The 13223-nt window shown below is 41.4% G+C and overlaps 1 protein-coding gene across 14 annotated transcripts in view; it reads left to right on the top strand.

Annotated features, from left to right (window-relative positions):
• The window catches only part of CYRIA (CYFIP related Rac1 interactor A), a 97498-nt gene that overhangs the window by 55183 nt on the left and 29092 nt on the right, over positions 1-13223 (top strand). For 7 of the 14 annotated variants that reach the window (XM_061622725.1, XM_061622727.1, XM_061622726.1 and 4 more), the window contains one exon: positions 10464-10543. The exons of 6 other annotated variants lie outside the window; for them this stretch is intronic. In XM_061622725.1, coding sequence (XP_061478709.1) covers positions 10474-10543 — 70 coding nt within the window. In that variant the 5' untranslated portion in view covers positions 10464-10473. Of the gene's footprint in view, positions 1-10461; positions 10544-10716; positions 10797-13223 lie in introns of those variants that run through there. One more of the 14 variants, XM_061622724.1, reaches the window with a different exon arrangement.

The following is a 13223-nucleotide window of genomic DNA, read 5'->3' on the forward strand; positions in this document are numbered from 1 at the left end:
AGAGTACAAAACTTCTGTAGTAGATTTTGTATTGGAATTCCGCAATAAATTAACATCAATGATGGAAGTGGTGAAAGAGAATCTCAGTCAAGCTCAGCAGAAGCAAAGTTACTGGTATGACAGAACAGCCAGGGAACGTGTGTATAATGTGGGAGATATGGTTATGGCGTTCATACCCAGGAAACATGACAAATTACAGGCTAACTGGGAAGGACCATATACCATCAGAGAAAGGCTTGACACAGTGACGTATGTAATCACCACAGACCAATTAAACAAAAACAAAGTGGTTCATGTAAATATGTTAAAGCCTTACCATACCAGGGATGCACAGGTGTTGCAAGTTACCTTATTCCCTGAGGGAAGTGGGCCTGAACTTCCAGATTTGGTACAGGAAAGCAAAGACAAAGGAGGGGTAGATCAAGTGGAATGGTCAGAGGAGGTGAAGGAGGAAGTAAAAGAAGAGATTCTGAGAGTTTTGAAAACTTACAGGAATCTCTTTAGTAATAAACCTGGCCGAACCAGTATAGCCAGACATTCCATTGATACTGGAGAGCATGCCCCAGTCAGATCTGTACCGTGCTGTGTGAATGGGAAAGTTGTGAGTGAAGTAATCTGTGTAGGACATGGGGTGGGGAGTGGGAAAGTCACCCCCTTATGGAGCAAGGTGGAGGCAATACAAGCGTGGCCTATCCCCTTAACCAAAAAACAAGTTAGGGCATTTCTAGGTGTGGCTGGTTTTTATAGGAAGTTTGTGAGAAATTTTGGGGAAATAGCAACCCCCTTGCATGAATTAACAAAGAAGAAGTGTTCTGAGCGTGTGGTAAGGACGGATGAATGTCAGAAGGCTTTTGATCTACTGAAGCAAGCCTTGTGCCAAGGACCCATATTAATAGCACCAGACTATGAGAAACCATTCATCGTGGCTACAGATGCGTCGGACCTGGCGCTGGGAGTCGTCTTGCTACAGGAGAGAGAAGGCACCAGACATCCAGTGGCGTACCTGAGTCGCAAGCTGACACCGAGGGAGAAGAACTATTCGTCGGTCCAGAAGGAGTGCCTAGCGGTCGTGTGGAGACTGAACAAGTTGCGCCCATACGTGTGGGGACGAAGATTCACAGTTACTACGGATCATCGGGCCTTGTTATGGTTGCAGACTATGAAAAACCATAACACTATGCTGCAGAGGTGGTCCTGGGCCCTACAGGACTATCAAGTGGACTTCCAGTTCATAAAAGGCAAGGACAATGTACTGGCCGACGGACTTTCCAGGCAAGTGGCTAGGACTGCAGTGACATGACCAGACGGAGGAACAAAGAAAGACATTTTCCCCATAGAGACTTTTATTTGTTAATGCGACGTATAAATCCTGGAACAGGAATAATACTCTGCCGTTGTTTTAAGGGGGGGGGAAATGTGATGTTCCTATATTAATGTATATATGGTAAGTGTTGGTTGTTTAGAAGATACATGGTAAGTGGAGTGAAAGAGGAGGGGGAGTGAATGGGCAGTAGAATGCTAGATGATTGGCTGAGTGTTTAAAATGGCTGAACGTATAAAAGGAAGAGAGACAGTGGAATCTGGGAAGCGGTGGTGGTGGATGAGGTGAAACTGAGTGGGTTGTTTTGGTGGGGTTTAGAGAGTTGTTTGCCAGGAGAGAGTGGAGAAGGAGGGGGGTGGAGTTCGGATTAGTATTGAGTAATACCATATGCTTATGTGCCTTAAGAAGAAATCTTGTTAATCTTGTTAGCTTTGTTATCTTTAATAAATACTTAATTTGGTTTACCAAAGGCCTGATCCTTGGCTGGGGTTTCACAGACCAGAAGGGAGGGTAAGGTAATGACCAAGGCTGAAGGGGAACTGTAACAAATGGTGGCAGCGGTGAAGAGAATAACAATACCAGTATTCAGAGTCTCTGGGAATACTAGTATTAGGACGTGACTGGTGGTTGCCTAGAAGGGGGATCTGTTGAGATCTGTGCTAGAGCGGGGAGAGAAAAAATAAAATAAAGGACAGTCCGGACTGGTGGAGTCCCTGGTGGTGCCTAGTGACAGGCAGTAGCCACGCGCAGGTAGGAACCTGACAGGGAGAGCCAGGGAAGGGCGTCACAGGCCCATAGATGGCATGTCAGCAATATACAGCAATATACTGACATACAGATGTCAGAAAAGTCAGTGAAAGATAGTGGACCAATGAGATGGTGATATGACTCAATCAGGGAGACACAGGAGATAAAGTGGATTAGTTTGGGGTCACTCATTGAATCTAGGAGCAGGTACTTATTCCTCCACCATCCCCACAAGCTCTACAGCAGAAATGGGAACCCCCAGCCCACATGCCCAATTAGGCTCACCAGACCTTCCTGTTTGGCCTGTGGGACATCCTGTTGTATGGTTCTAGATGCAAAACAGGTAAATCCATGGGGACAAATTGAAAAGGAAGAATCGGTGCCAAATTTAAAAAATATCAAATTACTCCTGGAAAGGAAGAATCGGGAAAGTGTTTAGTCAATCTACGCCTACAAAGGAATATTGTTATTTTGCTGCCATGCCTGAATTTACTTAGTGTGAACTCTTCCATATGACATCAGGTGATTGACAAGTGGATGGTACCACCCACCTGTCATGTTGGCCCACAGAGGACGGGGGAATTCTGAACTCCTCGTCTTAGGATCTCAAAGGTATGCATGGAGCTACTCTTGGCCTGATCTTCTTTCGTTACTTCAGTGCTGGAAGCACTGCATACAAAATGGGGCTGCTCCAGGCATAGAAATGAATGGAACAATCTATGCGACTGTGGAAGCTTGAAAGGGAAGACTTTGAAGATCTGCCCTTTAAAACTAGTCTGTCGCCAGACATCATAGCATCTTCACTGTGACTAACCCTTTGGAAAGCCCACAAGCAGGACATGATGTAAAACACCTCTCCTACTCAAATTCCCCAGCATACTCCCTCTTATGTTGAGGCAGTACATATTCATCATGAGGTTGCCTGATGGCTTTATCTTGCATGAATATGTCTAATCTTCTTTTAAAGCTGTCCAAGTTAGTGTTTGTCATGCATTTCACATATTACGTCACCTAATAAAGGACTGGCTAATTGTGGCCCTCCAGATGCTGTTGGACTGCACCTCCCATCAGTGCCAGCCAGATGATGGGAGTTGTAATCCAACAACATCTGGAGGGCCAGAGGTTCCCCATTGAGCCAGTATTTAAAATAATCTGCTCATCTCCAGTATCTTTTCAAGAAAACTGATTTTATGCTCCTATCTGCCAAGTAGTTTTCAGAAGATGATAGGAATCTGCTTCTCATTCCTATGGCAGCTATCATGCAGAGTGCTTCAGAGTTCCATCTTGTCTCCCATGTACGAGATTTTGGGGCTAGGGATCATCAATATGCAGATGACAGGACGAATTATACCTCTCCTTTTCATTGAATCATAATGTGGCAGGTGTCTCGAGTAGTAATGAGCTGCAGGAGATCCAATGAGCTGAAGTTCAGTCAGGACAAGCCTGATACCAAAAACAAATGGGGCTGTTAACTTGGGAGTACATAGACAGCCTATTTTTGGATAGAATTGCACTCCATATGATAAACCACCTTCACATCTTGGGGATGATTCTGGACCTGCCTTTGTGTGGCAAAGAGTACTTTTTGGTGTGGCAGCTACATGCCCCTAAAACAGGCCTGGGGGGGCCTGTGGTCCTACAGATGTTGCTGGACTACAACTCCCATCATCCCTTATCATTGGCCATGGTGGTGGGGGTTGATGGGAGCTGAATGTAACATCTGAAGGGCTACCAGTTCCCTATCACTGTAACAGAAGATGAAGTCAGAACTTGACATGAAATTACTGGAAAGTATATCATGTGGGACTGGCTTTGTCCAACTAGTTCAGAATCAAACTGTGCCAAATATGCCCCTCCCTACACTTTTGTGGGATCACCTGTGAAAGTGTGTGTGTGTGGGGTTATTAGTGACTTTCAGGAGAAAGGCCTCAAACAGCGTTTTGAGTGAGGGGTAGACTTACTTTAAAATACAACTTTTTATAGGCCAGAGACCAGTTCATTAGATGTATGAAGTGAGGAGGTATAAATATAGAGAAAAGGGGGGGGGACTTCATTACTAAGTGAAGCCAAAAGGCCAGCAATGTGTGTGACAGATTACTGTGCAGAGCAAAAATGTCTTCTTGCATTCAAGATCCAGTCAGTGTGAGCACGATCCACTTCTGACGAGCATTTCCTGGTGATGAATAGACTTTTCAGGATGAATAGTGACAATAAACATCTAAAGAGGGACACTTTCTGTTGTGAGCTTGCTATTTTGAAATGGTGGGTTAGCTGAGATTTTGTATGTTTTTCATTCCTTCGTAGGCTGCTTTCGGAACTTTACTCTGGAGTGAGAAAGAACAATGACAACAGATTAAATTGAAGATACAGGCTAATAACTATCCAAAACTATGCTGGTCAAAAGGCAATGTAGAGTGGGATTCTGTGTGGTGAATTATGGGGGTTGACGTTTTTCCTTCTCATCCTGTGTTCTGAATCTCCTTGCTGTTTTTTCTTGAGTTACACTAATTCATAAAAGTCTTCTGTGGAGCAGAATTGGCACCCATGTTGCTGTGTCAGCCTTACAAATAAAATGTGTGCGCGTGCTAGGACGTACTCTTCTTCTCATGCCTTTTTTCTTACCATATTGATAGCTGCAGACTTAAAATTTTCTAATATCCTCTAATCCTTTAGACTGTAATACATACACCTCCCAGTGATATTCGAGAATTATTTGGAAAAAAATACTGTGGAAAACATGGGATTTATTCTCATTAGGTGGGATATAAAAGAGGGCAGGGAGGAGGACCAGAGCTCTCTCCACCAGTCATTCACAAGGAATCCTGTTTAATGCTTGATCCGTATTGGAAGAGATTGAATAGCCTTCGTGCAGGGAAGAAGAACCCATGGCCCTCCAGATGTTGCTGGGCTACAACATCCATCAACCCCAGCCAGCATGGCCAGTGGTCAGACTTTTAAATATGTTTTTAATAGTTTTGTTTTTAAGATTTTTAAAAGATGTTTTGGTTTTGGGATGTTTTTAATGCTTAATCATGTGTTTACTGCCCTGGACTCCCTTTGGGGGGAAGGATGGGATGCTGCTGCTGCTGCAAGTTGTAGTTCCAACAACATCTGGGAAGCCATAGGTTCTCCCCATTTATGTCTTTGCGTATGTTATATGTGATATATTGGATAGTGATAGGAGAAGCTCCACTAGGCTTCACTCAAACAAGTTGAGTGTCCAGCTTAATTTGAATTGGGCCCCATTTTTGCCTTTCTAAACAACTGGAAGCCAAACTGCACCTGACAAGGATCTGGAGTGGATCTTCAGTTATATGAACATAGACCTTAAGGTATCAGAAAGGGCCCAGAGTGTGAGCAAGAATTCAAATATATTTATAGCTATAAAGTAAATGAAGCATGAAATGTGTTGCAACTAGGCAATAGAAAGGATCACATTACTAAAAATAATTTGGCTGAACATGAGATGTTCAAAGAGCAACTTAATTTACTTTTTGAGACTAGAAGAGATACATTATTCATCTGGGACTCAGGACTAATCTCATTCACCTATCCAACAAAGACTTTGGCAAATTTTAAAAGCCTGTGGACACTTCTGGGTTTTTGAGCCACGTGCTGTAGACTCCACCCACTCTGGTTACTTCTCCTCCTTCCCCAAGATCACCCTCCTCCAAAAGAGAGAAAGAGAAAAAGCACACACACTTTTCTCTTTTCCAGGGGATCTGGGCAAAAGTAGGATCTAGTAGAATTAATCTGAGCCTTGAAAAGCAGATAGAGCTGATAAAGGAAGTGGAAAAGAGCATCACATCCAACTTCCTCCTTTAGCTCTATGTGCTTTTCAAGGGAGAAAAGTGTAACCACCCCATACAACTTCATGACCATGGGGAACAGTGAGTTGGGGGGGAGGATGATTCAGAAGCTTCATAGGTGCCAAGGGAAGACCCCAACTGTGCCATTGTGCTGAAGGGCACTGCGTTGGTGATTCCTGCTCTAGAATGACTAATTTGGTAAGGTCTACTGTAACACAGCATGTAGTCTACAAATTATGGAGCTATTTTCTTGGTCTTTTCTGATAATTTTCTGTCCTTTGTTTTTTCATTGGAAAGGCGAAAAGGATTTTACAGTGTATAATTGCTGGTTTGTTCACAGTGTTATTCCTCTTAAACTGAGAACAAGTAAAGGTTAATCCTATTTTTACATTCAGTAGGGGAAAAAAGAAAATAATAAGCAATAGTTCTATTTCACCTTTTTAGACACATTTAAGGATAGTATCTTCACATTTTTAACTGATTTCTGTTGTTATACCAGATATTTTAATTAGTTCATACACACGTGATGGTCATGTTACTATTGAACAGTGTCCAGGCTTTTGTACAGTTTAATTTTCAACTGTAATTTGTCATTGCATTAAATCCTCTTTAAAGCCCCAAATGATTCCCAATAGAAACAGTATATAGTTTAATGAGATGGAGTGTATTTTTCTTGGAATGCCCATGGTGTAGCAGAGTGTGACTTCCACAGATTAGCCTCACCAAGTGTTGTTCTCTGAATCTTCTGCATGAAATCTGCTTGCGCCAATGATAATGCTGCAGGGATAAAAGAAACATGTGGCCACAGATGAAAGACGAAACGTACTAAGGTGTAGTCTCCTCTGTTTCTTTTTCTTAAATCATATGGGCCAACAAAAGGCAGCATTCAGTTCATGTATACACTTAAGAAAGTGTAACATGTGGTTTGCCCTGTCTGGAATGTTGTTGAGCAGGGATGGGGAGCCCTCTAGGCTTCTCTGTCTGGTCCTTTGTCTAGCCACACTCCTCAGCCACACACCACTTTCCCCAGGCTACACACCTTACCAGTCATACTTCATACGCTCCTTGAGTGTTCTTGCCTAACTGGAATGTGTCCTTGGACTCTGATACTGCCTCTTGGTTGCCTGGATGGGAGGATAAAGAGAGGTGTGTGAATGCCAACCCATTGTACAAATGTACCATTTGCATTTTTGCTTCTCTCTCCTTTGGCTTTGGCCCTGCCTGCCACAGGCATGTGGCCCCCAGAAGGTTGTCCAGAAGAGAATGTGACTCTCAGGCTGAAAAATGTTCCCCAGCCCTGATGTAGAGCATATTTAGACTAATGGTTGTAGCAGTCCTGCATCCCAATCCTATGCATGCATAATCAGAAGCAAGTCTCATAGCTATGGGATGGTATTTAATGCTAGTCCTGCTCAGAGTAGACCCATTGAAGTTAATAGCTGTGACTAACAGGTTCATTAATTTCAGTATGTCTACTCTGAGTAGCACTTAATTGACTATAACCCATGATATTCAGTCTATAAGAACAGCACACAGTATGTGGTTCCAAGGGCCCATTTGTACCTGTTGGAATTGTAATCATTGTTTCAGCAAAATCAGCTGAGGAAACAGAAGCAAGTGGCAGGCATGTTCCTAAGCCCTTTATAAATGCCAGAACAAAGAGGAAATTAAAAGATTTTTTTTGTGGGGGGGGATTAGTTTGACTTCAGGGCATATGCTTCTGAATACCAGTTGTTTGGGGAACAGTGGGAATAGGGTAATGCTTTTGTGTCCTGCTTGTGGACTTCCCAGAGGCATCTGACTGGATTGGACATGGTTGCAAGTAGAATGCTGGACTAGATGGACCTTTTGGTGTTCCATTCTTATGGGCGCAGTTCATTGGCCCTGGTATTAACTGCAGTTAAGGCTAACCAGGGTTTCCCTTAATTCAGTATCTGAAACGACAGCTGAAGGATGGCATTATGTGTCTAGGGAAAACCTGCTTAAGCTTCATGGTGGCTAAAGAGTAAGGAGGGGAGAACTTGTCCCCAGCAGGGGCTGGAGTAAGAGAGCCCTTGTTTCCAAGGCAGACTCCCAGTTTGTCAACCCCATCCCATTCTCCTGTAGAAGGCTGCATTTACATGCACACATATATTTTAATGGGATAGATGTGGAAAATGAGTTTTAACAAAATACAGCTGAATAACCCAAGTTTTCTCCAAAATCTATTTGAAAATTATTGATAAAGTGAATTCTGAACACTGGAGGAGTTATAAAGCTATGTGATTGCATGAAATACTGAGGAAGATAAATTGGGCATGACTCCCTGATTTAGAGGAAGGAGAGAAAAATACCTTTTCAACAGAAGCTTGTGCATATTAGTGTGGAGGGGAAAGAGTGGAGAAATGCAGAAAGACCTATGTCGGACAGTATGCAGAAACACTGTTCCCTAGTGCTCTGCCTTCTGGAGAGGCCGTCTTGGACTAGTAGCAGCTTTCAGAGGAAACAGCAAACATGGTATTAATGTTGACACATTTATTCTTTCTTCAAAATGCAAAAAGGGTTATATGTTATTGTTGGAGGTTATGGAGAAATGTAAGGAACTAGCAGTGTGAGGTACTTCCATATCCTGTTCCCTGTATTACTTAAGAACTCCAGAGCAATTTGGAGCCTTTTCACACATTACGCAGCAGTAAACCCTGGGTTTGCCATCAAGTGCCCACTTGGCAGGGAGCCACAGTTATTCCTTGTAGTGTGAGCTTTGTCTGAAATGTGGGGCAGGGCCATTCAGTTCTGTCCTGGTCGGTAGAGGGCACAGGAACACCTCAAGTATATGAGTCCATGGGATCAGCTTGCTTGCCTTTTATAATGAATGCCTTGAGATAAACTAGGATGGCTTGTGGCTTTGCAGTTCAAATATACTTTGGGATTGTAATCTGATTTCATTTTTATCATGAGGTAAGTTGTTTTTCATTAAGGCTGAAAGCATGTAATTCCTCATTACATTGTTATCTGCAATTAATTGTCCTTCAGTTTTTTGTTCTCTATGCTGACCATTATGCATGATAGTGAAACGGTATTGATGGGATCAAGCATAAATTACTGAATGAGATTTAGCTGTTTTACGTTATTTTTATCCTAATTTATTTTATACTAGTTGCAACATATTGCAAACTTTGATTTGAAAAGTAGATGTGATCGTCTCCCACCCCTTACTTTCATATAAACTGGTTATGCTTTCCTAAAGTTATGGTGGTCGTGCATGTTTTAATACGTTGTATACAAAATGTTACTAACTGAAAGGGTTTGGCATACCTGCTGCTAGAGAGGGTATACGCACCATGTCCAGCAAGGTTTAATATGCTGGTTGTAAGCTATACTGTGCCAGAAACTCATTGAAAGTGGTAAATTGATTTTTGGAGGCTCAGTAAGGCCTCAGATCAGCAACTGATCTCACCTATGGATTTGGCCTCTAGCCCCTTATCATTCCACAGCCCTTTCAGCAACAAGCAGAGCTGCTCTATATATGATAATGGCACTTTTTTATATAATGTAACAACTGTATGCTACATTGAATTCTTCTTGGTCATTCTTTCATTACTGAAATTTGGTCATGGATGATGCTATATAACAATTTCCTAACATGCAAGTTAATTCTCAGTTGAACCAGCTGGGCAAAGAATTCTGCAAAGATTATTAGTTTGTCTGCACCATATATTAATGTAAGCCATTTATAACATAACAGTAGCCTGAAAGAAAAACTAAACAACCAGTTCTCTCTAGTTGTAAACAAATGGCTTTTTGCAAGCCCATGTAACTAGAAGTAATGGTGAATACAGAAATAAGGTAAACTGCCTTCAGTAGTTGAATAAAAAAGTGGTTAAGAAATAAACGAAATGGTTTAATACTGTATATACTGTGCTTGGATAGGTTTTGAATGGACAAATTGGAACAATTTTAATCTTATGTTTTTCTTGGATATAATGCAACATGGTAACTCTAAAAACGAAAAACAAATTGAAGAAAAAATATGCTGTAACGTTGTATGCATATTTTTCACTCATGCCTCTGGTCAATCAAATCTTCCAGGTTTTTGGTCTACACTAACCCAGCCTTTCCTAACCAGTGTGCCTCCAGATGTTGTTGGACCACAACTCCCATCAGCCTCAGCCAGCATTACCAATGGTCAGGAAAGATGGGAACTGTGGTCCAACAACATCTGGAGGCACACTGGTTGGGAAAGGCTGATCTAACCAGAGATGATAGTGTAACAGAAGAAACTAGTGTGTATACCCCTGGCGACTATGCCTCTCTCATATAACTTTAAACTCTTGCAAAGGCAATCTGTTCCCAATCTCAGTAATGAAGTTTAATGTTGGCATCTCCTTTTCTATATTTGGATTTTTCTGTAGTTAGCCCCTGATTACTGTTTGAACTACTCCCAATAAGTCCTTCGTTTGGCACTTATTTTCAATGTAGCTTTAGAAAATAGACTGGATTTTATTGTTTCAATTTGAAATAAGAATAGCAGTGAATGTCAAACCCTTACTTTTTCAACATTCTAATTTTGCATATATAACTCTTTATGATTTTGTTGCATTCACTAGGTTTGCTGGTATGGGTAATCTTCTTAAAGTCCTTACCAGGGAAATTGAAAACTACCCACATTTTTTCCTGGATTTTGAAAGTAAGTTCAAGATTGGAACATAATTTTCCCTGACTTAGGAACTGGTTGAGAAGGAATATTTAAGCCTGATTTGCTTTGACAGATAAACTTGTTCAAGAAGTACAAATGATCTGTCTCAATGCTTTCAAGATTTGTTCTCTGAGCACCTTTCCTGTTCCTTTTCTATTTTTCAGGAACCAAATGGGAAATCTTTTAAAAGTTCTCACTTGCACAGAGTTTGATCAGGGGCCAAATTTTTTCCTTGACTTTGAAAGTGAGCAAAGTTTCTTGCCTGGCTTGCATTCTTTTCTCTCTCTCCTCTAAAAAAAATCCTAATCAATTGCATGTATTGATCTACCATACAAACAGTACAGTGTGTGCCACTTATACTTTTCCTATTTTGTTTTGGAAGTTAGCTGCTCAGCTCAACCAAATTTCCAACCATATTTTTTTGTAAATACTAGCAGTGCTTGGCTAAAAGGATTTCATTAGAGGGCTAGCACTGCTTTGTATCCTGACCTCTTGCTGAGCAGGCAATAGCTCAGTCCAGCAGCCTGTATTTTAGAATGTATTACTGTTATTACCTTTAAAGAACAGAGCCTGTAGAGAATGGTTTTAGTGAATCATGTTCAGGGCACTGTTCAGACGTAAATTTATTTTCTGGGTTATGCTTGTGGAGACAGCAGGAGTGGGCCTCAGAGTGGCCTCCCTTCACCACAGTTTGCACAAATTGGTAATTGTAAGTGGCTTGTGCTGTATTCAAAAGAACTTGGTGAGCACATTATTTTGCCTTTTACATTTTATTAAAATGTGGTAAAGCACATTACTGTGAAACTGCTAAAATTCTGTTGGGCAGAAAAGTGACTAGATATTGTATATGGGAGTAAACACCCTTTTGTCCCTACGGTTTCAAAAGGTAGATACCCTATGAAAGGAAACAAGTAAATTCAGTGATTTCTGATACATGCCCATTATTTCCTTTCTGAAAGACTTAAAACAGTGTTTTGACTATATCTGTACTATAGAGAAAAGTAGTAAATCATGGTTTATGTGACACTTTTCTTGCCTTTGTTTAATGTTGATTTAATGTGATTACCTCCATTAATTGCAAAAACAAAATATGGCAATTGAAATGAATGCTTGATTGCATTTCCCATAGTTTTGGATCTATCATCTGTTGAAATGTAATACACTCCACACATTAATTTCTTAACCACATCTTTCACTGGATTACAGTTAATATAATCCTTCTGCTTACATACTGAATGCATGTAGTTTGAGCATTCATTAGAAAAGTGATCAGAAAATGCATTAAACTCCCTTCATCTACTAAAGATGCCAGCTCTGCTTGCTACATAATGTCATTTTAAACACTGACAAGACAAGTGTATGTTTTTCAGCATACTTTAAGATGGAATCATTATGGAAAAATCCATCTCCTGATGCATGTAACGATTGTGCAACCATAGGGCTGTATTCAGGTAGCTCAATGCACAAAAGCCAGCGCAGGGATTCCCACTAGCACAAGGGGACTTATCATTCTCTGCCCCTGCATCCCCCTGTGCCTTCCACAAATTTGCTCCAGAGGGCCAGAAGAATTCTTAGAACAGTGCACAAGGGGAAGAGTGAGGAGATTGTTCCGCCAGGCAAGCAGACATGTTCGTGTTGATGGAATGATCTCCTCAGTGCTACATTGACTAAAACCCATATTCTATAATGGCTTGGTGTTTAAAAGGGGTGTGTGCATTACACTGTTTCATTGCTCAAGAGCATGACCCTTTTTTCTGTGTATTACTGAAGAGCAGCATTTCTCAAACTGAGAGACTAGTTCTGCCCCTACACCATTATTTGTGATTAGTTAGCCTCAGAAATTTTCAGCTATCTCAAGCTAGGGGTGGAATGTTTGAGAATGCCTGGTGTAGAGCATTTAAAAACTGGCATACCTGCTGAGATAACACTGTTGGTGATATGTCTTTTACCATTTTCATTTTGTCAAGGCAGGCATAATTCAAGTTCATACGAATATGTTAGGATCTATGAATGTACTGAAAGATGAGGGAAGAGATAGTAGTTTGCAAAATGGTAACTTCAACATGAGTAACAGAATGCTTCTGGCTGAAGGACTATATATATAAAAAACACCCTTGCTCTGAAAGGTCACCAGGGGGAGATGGGGAAGATCCGGAGATATGCTTAATGAGCAAGATGTCTGCATCTAAGGAAAGAAGGTGAATGACTTCCAAATGTGAAAGGCCTCATATGGTGGAGTCCTCTCATAGCAGTATCCTATTACAGAGTACATGTGAGGGAGATCAAAATCTCCCCCCCCCCGAAAAATTACATAGGTAATACTTAATTGAATATAAATTCTCAAGATTTCAGATATTAATAGTTCTGGGATTGCTGTGCAGTGAACTTGGAGTTTGCATTGTTTAGGTAGCATTAAAGGCCTGTCAAGTTCATGGATTTGTAGAGGGTTGACAACTCCTCCACAATTCTGGAGCTGCTTTCAAAAGAGGGAGAGGGGACACAGCTCCCTCCTATAGTGTTTCTCTCTCTGGTGGCTGGACCACTCATTGTCTGGAGTTCCCTGTCCCCCACCTCTCTGCAGCAATTCACCCAAGTGCCACACTTGACTTCCCCTACTGAGAGCAGCTACACAATTTTATATAGTAGAGAGAGTAAACGGGTTCAGTTGTGA

The sequence above is a fragment of the Rhineura floridana genome, chromosome 4 (genome assembly GCF_030035675.1).
Source record: "Rhineura floridana isolate rRhiFlo1 chromosome 4, rRhiFlo1.hap2, whole genome shotgun sequence".
Lineage (NCBI taxonomy): Eukaryota > Metazoa > Chordata > Lepidosauria > Squamata > Rhineuridae > Rhineura > Rhineura floridana.